The sequence below is a fragment of the Octopus sinensis genome, linkage group LG2 (genome assembly GCF_006345805.1).
Source record: "Octopus sinensis linkage group LG2, ASM634580v1, whole genome shotgun sequence".
Lineage (NCBI taxonomy): Eukaryota > Metazoa > Mollusca > Cephalopoda > Octopoda > Octopodidae > Octopus > Octopus sinensis.
In genome coordinates, this window is record NC_042998.1 from 79,741,495 (window position 1) to 79,757,686 (window position 16,192).

A 16,192-nucleotide genomic window follows, 5' to 3' on the forward strand; every position below is an offset into this window, starting at 1 on the left:
ACTGACTTGTTAAACATCCACAAAATTATTAACCATTCTGCCAACAACCAACTTGAGCACCTTTTTGAGCTCCATGTGTCTAACACACATGGGCATACCTACAAAGTCAGAAAACAGCACAGCTCCCATGACTCTCTGAAACATTTTTTCACACTCAGAGTTGCTGAAGCATGGAACAAACTACCTGCATCAGTAGTTAGTTGCCAAGACATTGCATCCTTTAAAACTTCCATGCTTCTTGAAATTTGCCAACACTACACCTGATATCCCCTGCTCCATATGCATGCACACATGTATATCATGATTCATACACTGTTCACTTTCCTGACTTTTGTACATAACTCTGTGTACTTCACATGAATATTTGATGAGTTGTAGTGCACCTGAGCAATATGCACAATAATTTCATTATTATATAATCATAGTAATAACTCATTTCGAACATTTAGACATTTAACCACCTATGACACTTCCTTTACAAAATGTCTTGTCTCTAGCTAAGAATTAACTAGATTCAGCCTTCAGCATCCATTTTACTCTGTCAAATGAGATATTTATTCACATTGTTTCAAATAAATCTTTCATTATTTCATAGCTTTGAGATTTTGATGATGTGATTGTTTATTTCTAAAATGACATTGCAGAGTAGGTGTGTGAGATGTTGGATTTGGCTAGTTTGAACATTTTGGGCCAGATATAGCTAGTTGAAATTCTAAAGGGTTAATGAGTGGCAAATGTCTCATTAAGGTGTCTATTTTAAATCTGTTTTAAACTGAGTGTGGTAGAAACAAAGAATGAAATGAGAGGATTGCTACTGAAAGTTATTTCCTCATTGAAAGATGTTTTGAGGTTCACACTGTTTAGTTGTAAAGATTCACTGAGTGACAACTTCAGATTTACAGTTGTCACTCACAGCTGAATTAAAATTTTTTTTTTACTCAGGTGTCATTTAGGATGTTCTGAGTAACTGCTTTATAAACATTTAGTGGCCAATTATGTCCTTGTAACAATGTTTTCTGAGCAGAACATGAATGCAAGCAACAATAACAATAAACTCAATAAGCCATTGCATTGTACCTTCATGTAGGGGATATAATTCTGATTCTTCTTGTTTGCTTCACTGGTGGAAACTAATTCCACTTCACTCCACATCTAAGTTGTTAGTGGTGGAAAGAGTATCCAGCTGTTAGAAAACATTTGCTTCATTAAAAACCATCTTAACTATGGGAAAACGATGTAAAACTGCAATATATATATATATATATATATATATATATATGCACACACACACAACATCAAACATTTACTAATGAAAGGACTTGATGTATTATGTAAGGGTTGGCTGTGACTTCAAGTTGCACCTTTTGAAGCTTATTCAAACAGATAATTTGAATGAACCTTGAGATTGAAACTTGATATCACAGTTAATGTTTATACATGGTCATATAAGGCTACTGAATGAATGAATGAATGAATCATTGAATCAAGAAGAGAAAACGATAGTTTCTTGAGAGATCATTTCTTAGAGATCTGCTAGAAACCAGTTGTTTTCTAGTATCATAAAAAAAATGTTGTTAAATTTGCAGGCAATCATGCAATCAATATTAGCAACAGAAGATCAATACTCTTGTTGCTGCTGATTAGTCTTCAAAATTAACAAGATTGGTAATCCTTAGAAATTTCTTATTTCTTTTAAAAAAAAAAAACAGTATAGTTTTTGTTTGCGTTTCTCTCAGTTGTTTTCTCTAAGAGAGATACACAGTGCAGCTATATTTTTTTAAAATGAAATTTGAGGTAACTCTATGGATGGAAAAAAACAATATTTTTTTACTCCTAAACTCTTTGATACCTCTGGCACTAGTTAGTACAGCAGTAAAGATTCACTGGATGACATCTTAAGATTTGCACTGTTGTCACTCATGGTTGAGTGATTTCTTGAGGAGATATTTATTTAATTGCCTGTATGTTATGAGAGGATTTGAATTCTGCTAGTCACACTCTTCAGCAGTGGGCTGTTCTTTCCAATAATGCTTATTTTATAAAAAGAGGCATTGGGACATCGAGAGTTAAGTGTTTGCCAGTATGTATAGCTTGGCATTAATGAAGATATACTAATCACCAACCACTTGTGTATTCCAGGAGAATGGGGCATTGTGAGTTAAGTGTTTTCCAAGACATAGCTAATGAGGGTAAAATAACCACCAACAACTTATGTAGCTGTGTTATTAAAATCCTGTGCCATTTCTGAAATAATTGTAACATGAAACAAACATAAAAAACTTTTATAAATATTTACTAAAGCTTACCACTTCCAATTAACAGTATGGTTATATTAAACACTGAATTTGTTGTAATTTTATGTATTGGCTCTAAATTCAACAATTGTCAATGGAAGAGGGTAGAGAGTTGTTCTGTTGCCATAAATAACTTGCCAAACCACCAAATTTAGTTTGGAAGCATATAAAATAACTACACAAAAAGAAATTGCTAAGCTAATGGTTTCTGAATCTTTTGTTAATATCTGTGAGACAGTTGTTATGAGTGTTTTGTCTTACAGACTAAGAAATCATGTCATAGAAATTATAAAAATTCCATTACTGTATTGTTATAACAAAGCATAAGGTCAATTTTTTTACAGAGGAGTAATAATCACTTGAATTAGCCTCCAGAAAATTGATCCAAGAAGTCTATTTTCAATGCTTTATTCAGGAAAAGTGACTGTCAATATACTTCAATTATTGCTAACTCACAAGGCATTTTCTAACACCACAGCCTAGTGGATCTGTCAATTTGTTTATTTTTAAAAATTCTTCTGTTTGGTTCATTAAATACGGCATCTCTGTTATTGGTTGTACAGTATCATTATTTATCAAAGTTGTTTTCCGAACGTTTTATTGGTCAAATTTTATTTACCATTCGCAATATATTGTTTATACCATCCACCTATACTATCATAATAGTTATTTGGTTCAAAATGAATATGTGTAAATTAAAAGATGAGAAAAATATTGTAATTGACAGATATTATCTAATATTTGGAAATACTGTCCATATAAAAGTTTAGTGCTTGTTGAATACAGAAAAATATGCCTGAATAGATTTAATTAAAATAAATTCCAGTTTATTCATATTCACGTTGTATGTTCAAAGGTAGAATTAAATCATTATAATATTTTAGCAAACTTCCTTGAATGCTGATTCCTGATTTTAGTAATTTTATGGTACAAATATTTTAAAGATTGCCTTGAGCTATAAGATTTGTGAAAAACTCTATGTTCTGTATGTATATATATACATATATATATACATATATATATATATATATATATATATATATATATACACACACACACAACTGTAGTCTTAATGAAGATGTATTTTCTAACATATCCAATTTATTCCAAATCATAAGGCAGCTATGGAAATGTGAGATTGTGTTACTACAAAACATCCCTATAAACCCTTTTGATGTACAATTGCTGTTATTATTTTTCTAATGTTAAAAAGCTAAAATTCAGTGACAATTTTATTGCTTTTTTTTCTTTCTTTTTTTTTATAAAAAGGATTTATTCAATGATTAACACCTATACAAATTATTCTCGTAGTAATTTTGATCCGAGGAGGGAAATATACTAGGTAAAAAAAAAACTGTAAAACAAAACATCGGCTTTTCTAAATTTAATATATTCGGTTCATGTTCACCATAAGAACTATTTTATGAGAAATATCATTGCATATTGTATCGACGTTATAATCATGACTAACTTTGTGAAGATCCATTTCTTTTTAAAATGATTTTTATAAAAACAAATTTTACATCTAATATTAAAGAAGTATTCAGATACTTATTTTTCTAAGGGACATAAGTTGAAGGGCTTGATTTTTTTAATGAAAATTATAATCATGACAACTTCAGGTGAGACACTGTTATCTACACACACACATATTAGACAACAGTGTGTATCAGGATGTACTTTATTTTTAGTATATCCAGGTGATTCCCAAATCATAAGGCAGCTATGAAACAGTATCATCACAATTCAGGAAAATTTGTTGCAGCTATTACATATTGTTTACTAAATGATCATCCTCATCATCATCATTATTATTATTTGTCCATCTTTACGTTCTGACTTCAAATTCCGCTGAGGTCAACTTTACTTTTTATCCTCTCAGAGTTGATAAAATAAGTACCAGTTGAATACTGGAGTTGATGTAATCGATGCACTTCCTTTTTCGAACTTGCTGGCCTTGTGCCAAAATTTGAAACAATTATCATTATTATTTTGTCCATCCTAACATTCTGAGTTTAAATTCTGCTGAGGTCAACTTTGCCTTTCATCCTTTTTCAGTTGATGAAATAAGTACCAGTTGAGTACTGGGGTCAATGTAATCAACTTGAAATATACCATTTATTATTAAGGTAGAAATGTTAACACCCTGGGCAAAATGCTTAGTGGCATTTCGTTCATCTTTATGTTCTGAGTTCAAATTTCACCTGGGTCAACTTTGCCTTTCATTCTTTTAGGGTTGATAAAATAAGTACCAGTTATAGCAGAAAGGATTATTATTATTATTATTATTAATTGCCTTTCATTCTTTCAGGGTTGATAAAATAAGTACCAGTGAAACACTGGGGTCAATGTAATCAACTCATCTCTTCTCCCAAAATTGCTGCCCTTGTGGCAAAATTTGAAACCATTATTATTATTATTTCCATGATCACTGTAGGAAAATGTACTAAAGTTTACTTTGGCTTTTTCCATTTGTTAAGATATCAGTCTGTCAAATTAATTGAAGTAACTGCTTATTCACTGTTTTGTTATCGATTCCAATGTTATTTTTGTGTCAATTACAACCACCATTCAGAATGAATCCCTCCTCTTCCACTCCCACTCCAAATAAATCTGAAGCTACAGAAAAAAATTCTTTGTCACATTTTTGTGATTATCTTTTAATTGTCAATGTTGTTTGAGATTAAAATTGCTATTTACAATCTATATAAAGATATATGTGTGTGTCTGTGTGTGTGAATATATAAATATATATATACATATGCGTATATATATGCATGTTTTGATTTATAATATATCTTTGTTATACATTTTAGAGAAATAAATATGAAAATTATACATCTAATGTTTATGAGGTAGTCTGTCTTCTATTTCATCAGATTAACATTGCCTTTCTGTGAATTTCAGTTTCCTTCACTAATTAACTATTATGTTTTGTTATTTTGACATGAAAACCAGAATGTTATAACTAGAAATTAGCTTAATATGTTCAGTATTCTCATGTCTAACTAAAGATTCAATATAGTAGAGTTTCATTAACATCATCATTTAATGTCCATTTACCATGCTGGCATGGGTTGGATGGTTTGACAAAGATCCAATGAGTCAAAAGTCTACATTATGCTGCAGTGTCTGCTTTAGGTGCCCTTCCTAATGCCAACCACTTTACAGTGTGTACTGGGAGCTTTTTTTCCGTGCTACTGATACTGTTGAGTTCACCTTTTGCATTTAGTATCTTTGGCTCTTAGTTGACGAATTTAAAGAAAATAGGTTCCAAAACATCATAAAAGAACTTTTGGATACTGGCTTTCAAACCTACTTTAGAGATAGATCTACATCTCGTTTTAATCAATGTATAACAGACACAATAGCCTTGAGTAGATTTTCTACCTGTATGTTGCAAGTGTCCTAAATTTCTCCATTTAAAGAATGGAAGATGAATGTTAAATGATGATGATGATGTATAAAGTTTTCCATCAAAGTAAACAGCTTAAAATATGATCAATAACACCTTTGACCCTTTTGTTATTATATTTCAGTTGAAATACATTGTCATGCTCACCAATTTGAAAATAATGAAAAATTTATTGAGGCGAGTCAAAAGTTTTGCAATATTTGCAAATATTTTAGTTTGTAGTATGTATATCATGTAATCAAAGCAGTTTAAGCTCTGGAAAGTACCCACTGAGGTTGGTAGTATCATGGTAGTTGGTGTGCTGACACATTGTGCATTGCTTCATTCTGTAAGTGATTTAAAATCCATACAGACGAATATGCAACTTAAACTAATTTGGGGACTTATGCTTTATGAGTTTGAACAAGGCCATAACGCTGCAGAAGCAATCAAAAACATTTGTTGTGTGAAAGGTGAAAGTGCTGTTTATCTTGTTACTGTACCAGATGGTTCAAGAAAATTTGCTCAGGTTGCAAGAACTTCAGGCAAGATCAGGTAGGCCTAAAACCATGGATTTTGAGCCTGTGCTCCAAGCCTTAGGTAAATCTGGTAAGTAGCACTTGGAGAATATCAGGTGAGCTTGGTATCTCATGGATGAATGCAATTGTTAACAGAAAGTGAACTCTTCTAAAGCAAGACAATGCTTGACCTTATACTGCTTGAACAACCCAGAATAAACTTCAGGAACTTGCAGGAATCAAACTGATGCCATATCCAGCATATAGTGTGGACATGACTCCCACTGATTATTACTTGTTTTGAACCATGGCTTACTTCCTGCACTCATGAAACTTCATCAACCAAGAGGACATGGAAGCTTTAGTGAAAGAGTTCTTTGTCTCGAAGAAAAAGAACTAGTATCAGCATGGGATCAAAGAACTGGCAGAAAGGTGGCTTCAGATGGTGCAACACAATGGCCTCTACTTTGAATGCTAGGCTGCCTTTGATGTAACTTGAGAAATAAAGCAAATAAGTTACCAAAATATTGCAAAATTTTTGACTCAACTTTTGAGTATTTGGTTTGCAAGATTCTTTATGTAAATTTTTGTTGTAACAAATTTTTGTGGTTAGGGAGTCATTATGCCAATATTATTAACACATGCACTGGTTTAATTTCACTCCTTTATTATTTGTCAATTGTTTAAATAGCCAACTATCTAATCAGATGCTTGTTTAATTTGGTTAAAAAGCAAATCATTTATTTTGTTTTTGTTTGTCAAATTCCTTTTGTTATTACAACCTTTTCAGTGACTTTCTTCTTAGTCCAAGGCTGTTTAACCAAACTAAACAAACAATTGATTATTTAGTTGGATATTTAACCAATTGACTAATAATGAAGGAGTGGAATTGAACCAGTGCATATTAATAATATTGGCATGATAACTCTCTCTAAACACAACAAAATTTTGCCTGAACACAGAATTAGAATAACTTTGTTGTTTGTAAGCTGATTTAGTAAGCAATAACCATGAAACTTTGATGGAAGGTTTTAATGCAGATTGGTTTAATTTAGGAAGCTTTTATCATGAAACTAGGAGTGGTCTCAAACATTATGGTATCAAGAAGGTTTAACAGAAATTTTTGAAATTGATTTTCTGTGACTCTAAAAGATTATATCATTGCATAATTTATCATGAAATTAAATTAGGAATAGAAAGAAAAACTGTTAGATCTTCTGTGAGAATCATCATTACAGGACTTCATTAACTTAGGTTAACTGGAGTTGTTTGTTCCTTAAAGGAGGACCTAAGCTCAGTATAATCAGCTGCCTCTGTCTATAGCAATGAAACTGTATTAACTATTTGCTAGGAAGCACATGTACCTTCACATTATAACTATCTACTGCCTGTTGAATTGAGTTTTTGAGAGTATTTAAGTGTCTTTGTCATGAGTGCCACATAGTATTGTGCTTGAAATCAGACACCCTTCAGGTTATAGGCTGGTGTGCTATCTTTAGTCTCAGCTGCAGTTTCTTACTTAAACAGTAAAATTGTTAATTGTTAAAAACAACAATTTGTAATATTAGAATGCTTGAAACATTACAAAAAAAAAAAAAGGAAAACGAAAATTCCATTTGTTTCAGTTAGTGACCACTCCTCTCATAACTATTCTCCAGTAGCATCGACATCATGAGGGAGATATTTGATCATTTGCCAACAGTTCACTTTTAACACAAATTTTAAACATTACAATGGTATGATGTAAACAATCCTATATGTTGCAAGTATCCTAAATTTCTCCATTTAAAGCCTGTCTTGCAGTAAATGGAGATTGTTGGCAATGCAAGTAAATCCTCCTTTTTGCCATTTCATGGTTTTCATTCTTTAAAATTGTTCTAAAAGAAATTTCTTACAAATACAATTTATTTAGGCCAAGAAATGTCATTTCTTAAATGCTATTGCAGAAATCAGCACACAATGTATGAACTATTAAATTAAATTTGACATATATAAGATTATATTATTTAATTATTTTTTTTTTAGTTTACTTACAGAAATTCCAAAATCACTATATAACTATTTTAACTAATTTTCAACCTCATGCAAGTTAGCAGGAGTCACTTGCTCTGTCATCTTTTGACTCACACACACACACACACACACACACACACATATATATAAAGAAAGATGTTGAGCAAGTTTCATATTTATATATATATTATCATCAACATCATTTAACGTACACTTTTCTATCCTCTCATGTGTCAAATGGAATATGCTGAGGCAGATTTCCTTTTGCCAGATGCCTTACCTGTCGTCAACTCGCCTGTTTTCAAGTAAAGGAATGTTTCCCCATGGTTGGACATGTTTTACACAAAAGATTGGACATAAGATCCTTGTATGACAGTAACATTCATACTGTGATATTGTGCAATACAGCTTTTGTACAATATCAAAACAAGACACAACACACCTACCCATGCACATACACATACAAACAATAATGGGTGCCTTTCAGTTTCTGCCAACCAAATCTATTCACAAGACTCTGGTCAGCCCAGAGCTATAGTAGAAGACATTTGCTCAAAGTGCTATGCAGTGGGATTATATCCAAAACTGTATGGTTGGAAAGCAAACTTCATAACATCGCCATGCATGTACACATGCATACATAAAGATGTTGAACAAGTCTTATACATTAAAAATGAAAATACTCAATATAATGAATATGAATTTATATTTTTATTACAATTATAGAAGCTTTGTCAAACTTTTCAGGAGTTCTGAGAGGGTGAATATCTATTTTGGACAAAATACATCTTCCAATTGGGACCAAAAGATGATAAGATGTCTATATGTACCTGCCCATAACTATCAACACAATGGTTTGTCAAAGTTTCTGGAATTGTAATATATTTTCTTGGGGGTGACATATTCATGGGAACATAGTCAGGCATATCTCTACTGCCTTCAGTTCTTGATGAGCCTTGAGACAACAAAATATATTGTCAGACTCATGGTCATGGATTAAACATATATCATCCTTATCATTTAATGTCCAGCTTCAATGCTGACATGGGTAGAATGGTTTGATAAAATCTGATGAGTCAGAGGACTGAGTCACACTCCCATGTCTACTTTAGCATGGTTCCTATGACTTGATGCCTTTTCTGGATGTTAGCACCAACCACTTTACTGAGTGTACTGGGTGCTTTCTGCATGGCACCAGTTCTTTTGAAGATTATTTTGTAATTTGGAAGGCTATGAGCCTAAAGTGGCCTCTAGAAATGAGGAAGAATAAAAGGTGTATAATGAATATAGGTGGGGGTGAAGGACATGTAAGATGAGAAGAATGGTCAGGATGGAATATGGATGCAAAATGATTATGATAATGGCTAGCATGTCCTCCTTAAGAACATTCTTCCATGAGGCCTTGACACAATTACTACATATAAAGAAAAAAAGTCTTATACTTTGCCCTCTCTAGGTATGAGTAATACTCAAATATAACCTTCAAAGTTATTACAAATGCTAGGCCTCATAAAATCTGAGGATTTGTCATCACATGCCTAAACACAGACACACATAAGTGACATTACTAAAAGAGTACCACAAAGACTGGAATTAATTTTTAGAACCTGAAAATACTTCAGTTCTGATCTGGAGTATTGTTCAGGTCTCTGGAATGGTGCTATTGCTACACATAAACATCCTAGTCTGCATCTAAAAAATCCCATTCACTCATCAAAACGCTATAACTATTGGTTCACAGATGTGCAGTTTCTTCTCTCCCTCCCTCTTATCCTCATTCTCAGTAGAGGGGATGCTCTTTGGTCTTGCAAGTTACAAGGCCACTTTATTAGTGCTGGTGCCAGAAAAAAGCATCCAGTACACTCTGTAATGTAGACAGAATAAGGAAAATCTCAAACCATACCAAAACTGGGAAACTGGGACAAGATGTAATCCCTCCAATTCTGCTAAAATGTCCAATCCATGCCAGCATGGAAAGCAGACAAAAAAGGATGACAATACCCAGGACACTCTCCTCCTTCAATTATGTTCACTGTCTCATCTTTCAGATTCTATTCTAAACACTGTCAAATCCTTCCACCCCAGGACTCTAAACCTCTGGAATTCCCTTTCAGTCCATGCTTTTCTTGCAATCATTGAATTAAAGATTTTTACACAGAAAATCAACCACATCAATCTCATATGTCTAAAAAGACCTGCAAAGGTCATCTGCACTGAACCTCATAGTAAAATGAGCCAATTGAGTAGCTACAAAAAACAACTAAGTTACCCTCAAATTATACATTATCCTCTTTAAAAAGAGAACATGAAAACTACACTGGATAACATAGGCTTTAGAAACAGTATATTTGTTCATTTAACATCTACTTTTCTTTGCTAGCACGGGTTGGACAGGGACATATTTGAGGCAAGATTTTACACATAGCTGGTTTATATTGTCGCTAACCCTTACCTGTTTTGCAAGTAAGGGATTTCTTATTGAACAGGTCTCCATAAGCACAGAGCGACCGTCATATCAACAAGGACTACAAACATAACATCATTTTGCTTTAGTAGAAGACATTTGCACAACATGATCTTAATCATCAGCCATGTCTATACCTAACTAAAAGAAAAAAAGTAATCTAGCTCCTAAGCATTCTATGAATGAAATCCTCATCATTTGCTCAGGAGTTAAACAGCAAATTTATTTACGAATATATAAAATAGATGCCTGGCTCAGTACTGGGCCTATTATTCTATATATCACTGGTGGGGAGAAGAGTTGCTGCTAGGTTGAAATCATGTGATCTTGTGGTTTTGGCCCCAGAGGTGGAAGGAGTTATCTCCCTGGTAGCAATATAAACAAGTGCATTTTGCACCAAAAGCCAATATCAAATAAGGGCATTGTAGTTCACTTGAAGCATTGTAATTTCAAGGAAGATAAAAAGAGATAAAATAGAAAGCTTCTGACAATGCAGAAACCTTTATATTTCAGACACAAAGGCCTATCTTCAGAAGAAAAACAGTCCCAGAAATGTTCAGTTATGCAGGTTCTGTTAACCCATTCAAATCCCCAAGCAGTCAACGCTCCAAGTGTTGGTGTAAACAAACTTCCAACTGTTGCTATAGGCTGCTCACCATCTGCAGGATGGTGTGATGATGTTATCATAATAAGAGAGTTTCTCTCATGGTATCTATCACAGTACAGTTTGTTCTAACAGAACGTCCATGTTTAAGTGGGGATAGATATATAATAGAATTTATAGTAGTAGCACTTGACAGTAAATCTGCAGGGAAACCTCTATATGGTTGCAAGAAATAGTAGCCAATTCTCCCTCAAATCATATCCTATCATCTTAGCTAAAGAAAGGGCACATTAGATAATGTAGAGTAAGATACTCATAAAAAGGATGGTCATTGCTGGAATGCCTTAAATTATGAGTCTGCTTCAAAGATGACAAAGCTAAAACAACATCAATATCTATTTTAAAAGAAATGTTGGATATATGGTACTTGCCTATCATTCTGGCCGAAGGCAGTTCAATTTGTCGGTAACAGTTTAACATTTCACACAAAATAAAATCCATAGCTGATGTGGGTTTAATGAAGGTAAAAACATCTAAGTATTGTTACAAGATATGTATTGAGTTATATGAAGTTCAGTAGCCCAGTCCATATCTTGAGAGAGGTGAGAGAGCAGACAGCACAGATACACACACTCAGACTGAGACAGACAGGGAGAGAAAGAAAGAGAAAAAGAGACAGAAAAGAGAAAGACACACTGACTGAGATAGAGAGAGAGAGACAGACAGAAAGAGAAAGAGAAACAGGCTAACAGAGACAAAGAAAGAGAAAATAATTTTGTTGCAAGAGAGAAGTAAATGAAATAATCCCAAGACTGGTTGTGGTAATTGTATTTTTATTGTTTAAAAGGTCTGTGAAACAGATGCAGGAAGACCGAAAATATAGCAGTTTTATGCAAGCAATTTCCATAGCAACATTAGCTATAATTTCAGCTTTTAAATTTGCAAATATGTAAACTTCAGGGTCAACTAATCAACAAAATTTAACAACTTTTTTATTTCTTTATTTATAATTTTTTGTTCTGTTTTTTTTTTTATTATATTTTTTTTACATTTTAAATAAGTTCCAGTTTAGAGTTGTGAAAGACAAAATTGTAATTTGGCAATTTGGAGTGGGGGGAAGGTGTGTAAGGTGTGAGAAATAACTATGTAAGAAAAAAAAAACCACATGAATATTTTCACAGAGATATGCTGCCATATGTTAAAATGTTTATAATATAATTAACCAATCACAACAAATACAAATATGAATAACAAATATTCTTCTCACTCTAACCTATAACATAAGGAGAAAAAAAAGCCCCTTTAAATCTTGCTTTATACATCTATATAAAGTGGGGAAGTTTAATTCTTTTTGCCATAGGCTGATCCTTTCTTGATGACACTCAAGCCAATACTCCATTTCATGAAAAACCGAGCCACTGTGGAAAGAAAAATATTAACATTATTTACAGCATTCGGGTTAAAGTTAGCAAAATAACAGAAATCATAAAACACATCATCATCATTTTAACATCCACTTTTTTTATGTTTGCATGGATTAGATCGAGTTTATTGAGGTTGATTTGTACAATCATAATCAGATGCCCTACCTGTTGCCAATCTTCTGTTTCCAAGCAAGGAAACTATTTCATCATCATCATCATCGTTTAACCTCCGTTTTCCATGCTAGCATGGGTTGGACGGTTTGACTGGGGTCTGGGAAGCCAGGAGGCTGCACCAGACTCCAGTCTGATCTGACAGCGTTTCTACAGCTGGATGCCCTTCCTAATGCCAACAACTCTGAGAGTGTAGTGGGTGCTTTTTACATGCCACTGGCACAGGTGCCAGGGGAGGCTGGCAACAGCCACGATCGGTTGGTGCTTTTTATGTGCCACAGGCACAGGTATCACAACTCATGGCAGAAAATTGGAAATGACAGTGACACTCATATACAACTATCATGCTATATGAAGCCAAGGAGACACATACAAACATACACAGGTGTACACATAACAAACACACACACACACATGTAATGTAGGTTGTTAGAGTAACCCCTGCTGTTTCGTCTTGAAGCACATCTTATTCCATTATTACAATATAATATGTAGCCTCAGTTTCTACTGTATGTTAGTCAAAAGACATATTAAAATTGAGAATTATGGAAGTATGATTTGCAAAGTTATTGCATAACAAAACTGGAAATAAGAAATTTTGGGGTATTATTTATTCACCATTACACATGTTTCATTTGGTAACAGGAATTACAAAGTTTTAGATAGACATGTAAGGAATTTCCTATTTTTCTCTGTCTGAAGAATTAGAAATAGGAAAACATTTCCAATTTCCTGTTTTGTTTTGTGTGTGTGTGTGCACGCGTGCGTGTGTGCATGCATAAGTTGTATAAGAGTCCAAAAGTCACCATATTTCATTTCATAACAGCTACCTCTGATAAGCACAGGGTTACATAATCAGATTGTTACCTAACACTCCATTGAATACCTAGCACGAAACCAATTGGTAAGATTGGCTGTAAAGGATATGTAATACTGTACACTTTGGATAATATATACATATATATGAGTAATGGGGTAGGAGGTGTGAGTATACTTCGTGTAGAGAAATGGGTGGATAAAATCACAGGAGTAGTCATGGTGTGTGATAGAATGCTTAAGCTTAGGCTAGTTTTACAGAATGGGATAGTGACAATTATCTCTGCCTATGCCCCTCAAGCAGGTCTATCAAATGAACAGAAAGACCACTTTTATGATATTCTTTTGCAGGTTACCTCAAAGATGAGTGACAATGATCCCCTCTTTGTGGCTGGAGATTTCCATGGGCATGTCAGACAGTAGCCTGGTATCTTCCATGGTGTGCATGGAGGCCATGGAATTGGCTTCCAAACCAAGAGGGAAGAAGACTACAGGAGTTCGATGATGCAAATAACCTATTGATCTGCAACACCAACTTCAGGAAGCCAGTCAGCCACCTGATAACTTATCAATCAGGTGTCTGTCCTAGCCAGATCGATTACATTCTCATTAGACAGTAGGGTACATGGTTGCTCCTAAATACAAAGACCCTTCTTGGTGAAGAATGTACCCCATAGCATAGACTAATCATCAGCGACTTTAGACTCCAGGTCAGAAGGATGCCAAGACGTAAACCAATCCAGAAAAGGATTTGGAAGCTTAAGGAACCTTCATATGGTCAGAGATTTAGTGACATTCTAATTGAGAAATTTTATGAAAGGGAGGAGGAGCTAAAGACTTGTGACCAACTCTGTGGCTGGTGCAAAGTCCCATCCATCGGGTAACATGCTGGTGGAACGATGCCATAGACAGGACCATTAGAGCTAAGAAATAGACCTGGAAGAATGGGGGTAGGAGGAACTGTATCAGATTGTCAGAAGGGATGCTCGGAGACAAGTATATATAGCCAAGGGAGAAGCAGGAAAGAAGTTTGCCTATGTTCAGTGACATGACGGCCAAAGAACTGAAGTGTTTTGTATTGCAAGACAGTGAGTGTGAGAAAATCGTGATAACATAGGAGAGAAATGTGCCCATATGGATGATGGTGCACTTGCATTTAATGATTCTGCAAAGAAAGAGGTTTGAAAATGCAATTATGAAAGACTGTTGAATGTAGAGAATGAATGGGAGGAGGAGAGTCTACCAAATGTGACCCAACTGAAGAATTGGCTACCCAAATTAACAGTTCCATGGTAGATAAAGCAATTAAGAGTATGAAGACAAGAAAAGTCCCCAGCCCATCAGTAATTACCACTGAGGTACTTAAAATATCTGGTGGTGTGGGTTATGGTCTAGTCACTTGCATTGCAAATCAGGTGGTTCACAAAGGAGTTATATCCAATGACTAGTGTAGCAGCACCATAGTCAAATGCTACAAAGGTAAAGATGATGCCTTAGATAGAAATAATTACAGAGGCATCAAATTGCTGGATCAGGTGATGAAAGTTACAGAGAGAATCATAGCCCAACTAATTAGGGAAAGAGTTAACTTATATGAGATGCAGTTTGGCTTTGTGCCAGGGTGAAGCAACAGTAATGCTATACTTCTGGTAAGGCAGCAGAAAGAGAAATACACAACCAAAGATAAATCTCTGTACTTGACCTTTGTTGACATGGAGAAAGCTTTTGACAGGATCCCCTGATCTCTTATCTGGTGGTCAATGCAGAAACTAGGGATAGATGAATGGTTCATGAGAGCTGTACAAGCTATGTACAAGGATGCTACCAGTAAGGTGAGGGTTGGCAATGAGTACAGAAAAGAATTCAGGAGACAAGTAGAGATTCACCAAGGATTGGCACTCAGCCCCCTCTTGTTTGTCATAATCTTCCAGGCAATAACAGAGGAATTTAAGACAGGCTGCCCCTGGGAGCTCCTCTATGCTGATGATCTTGCTCTTATAGCTGAATCACTACCAGAACTAGAGAAGTTCCAGGTATAAAAGCAAGATCTAGAATCAAAGGGCCTTAGAGTTAACCAAGTAAAAACCAAAGTCTTAGTAAGTTGGAAGGCAGACAAATCACAAATCCCTTCAGGTAGATAGCTCTACTTAATCTGTAGAAAAGGTGTGGGTAGAAGCTCCATAAGATGCACCCAATGTAAGCTTTGGATACATAAAAGGTGCAGCAATATCAGGGGAAGGTTATCAGGGAAAATAGCTTTTGTATGCGGAAGATGCACAAGTACAATGAACACTGAGAATGAGCAGAAAATAGATTCTATCAACTGCCGGAAGGTGGGTAGGCTAGATGTAGTAGCTAGCTTCCGTTATCTAGGTGAGCAAGTTAGTAGTGGAGATGGGTGCTCCGAGAGCGTAGCTGTGAGAATAAGATTAGGCTTGGCAAAGTTGAGAGAGCTCCTACCCCTGCCGGCAACAAAGGGCCTCTCTTTCAGAGT

At 34.7% G+C, this 16,192-nt stretch overlaps 1 protein-coding gene across 3 annotated transcripts in view; it reads right to left on the minus strand.

Moving 5' to 3' along the window:
- Window positions 1-12,103: 12,103 nt before the first annotated feature.
- The window catches only part of LOC115228890 (1-acyl-sn-glycerol-3-phosphate acyltransferase delta), a 43,929-nt gene continuing 39,840 nt past the window's right edge, over window positions 12,104-16,192 (minus strand). For all 3 annotated transcript variants that reach the window (XM_029799367.2, XM_029799366.2, XM_036514488.1), the window contains exon 9: window positions 12,104-12,705. In XM_029799367.2, the coding sequence (XP_029655227.1) occupies window positions 12,629-12,705 (77 nt within the window). In that variant the 3' untranslated portion in view covers window positions 12,104-12,628. The remainder of the gene's footprint in view (window positions 12,706-16,192) is intronic.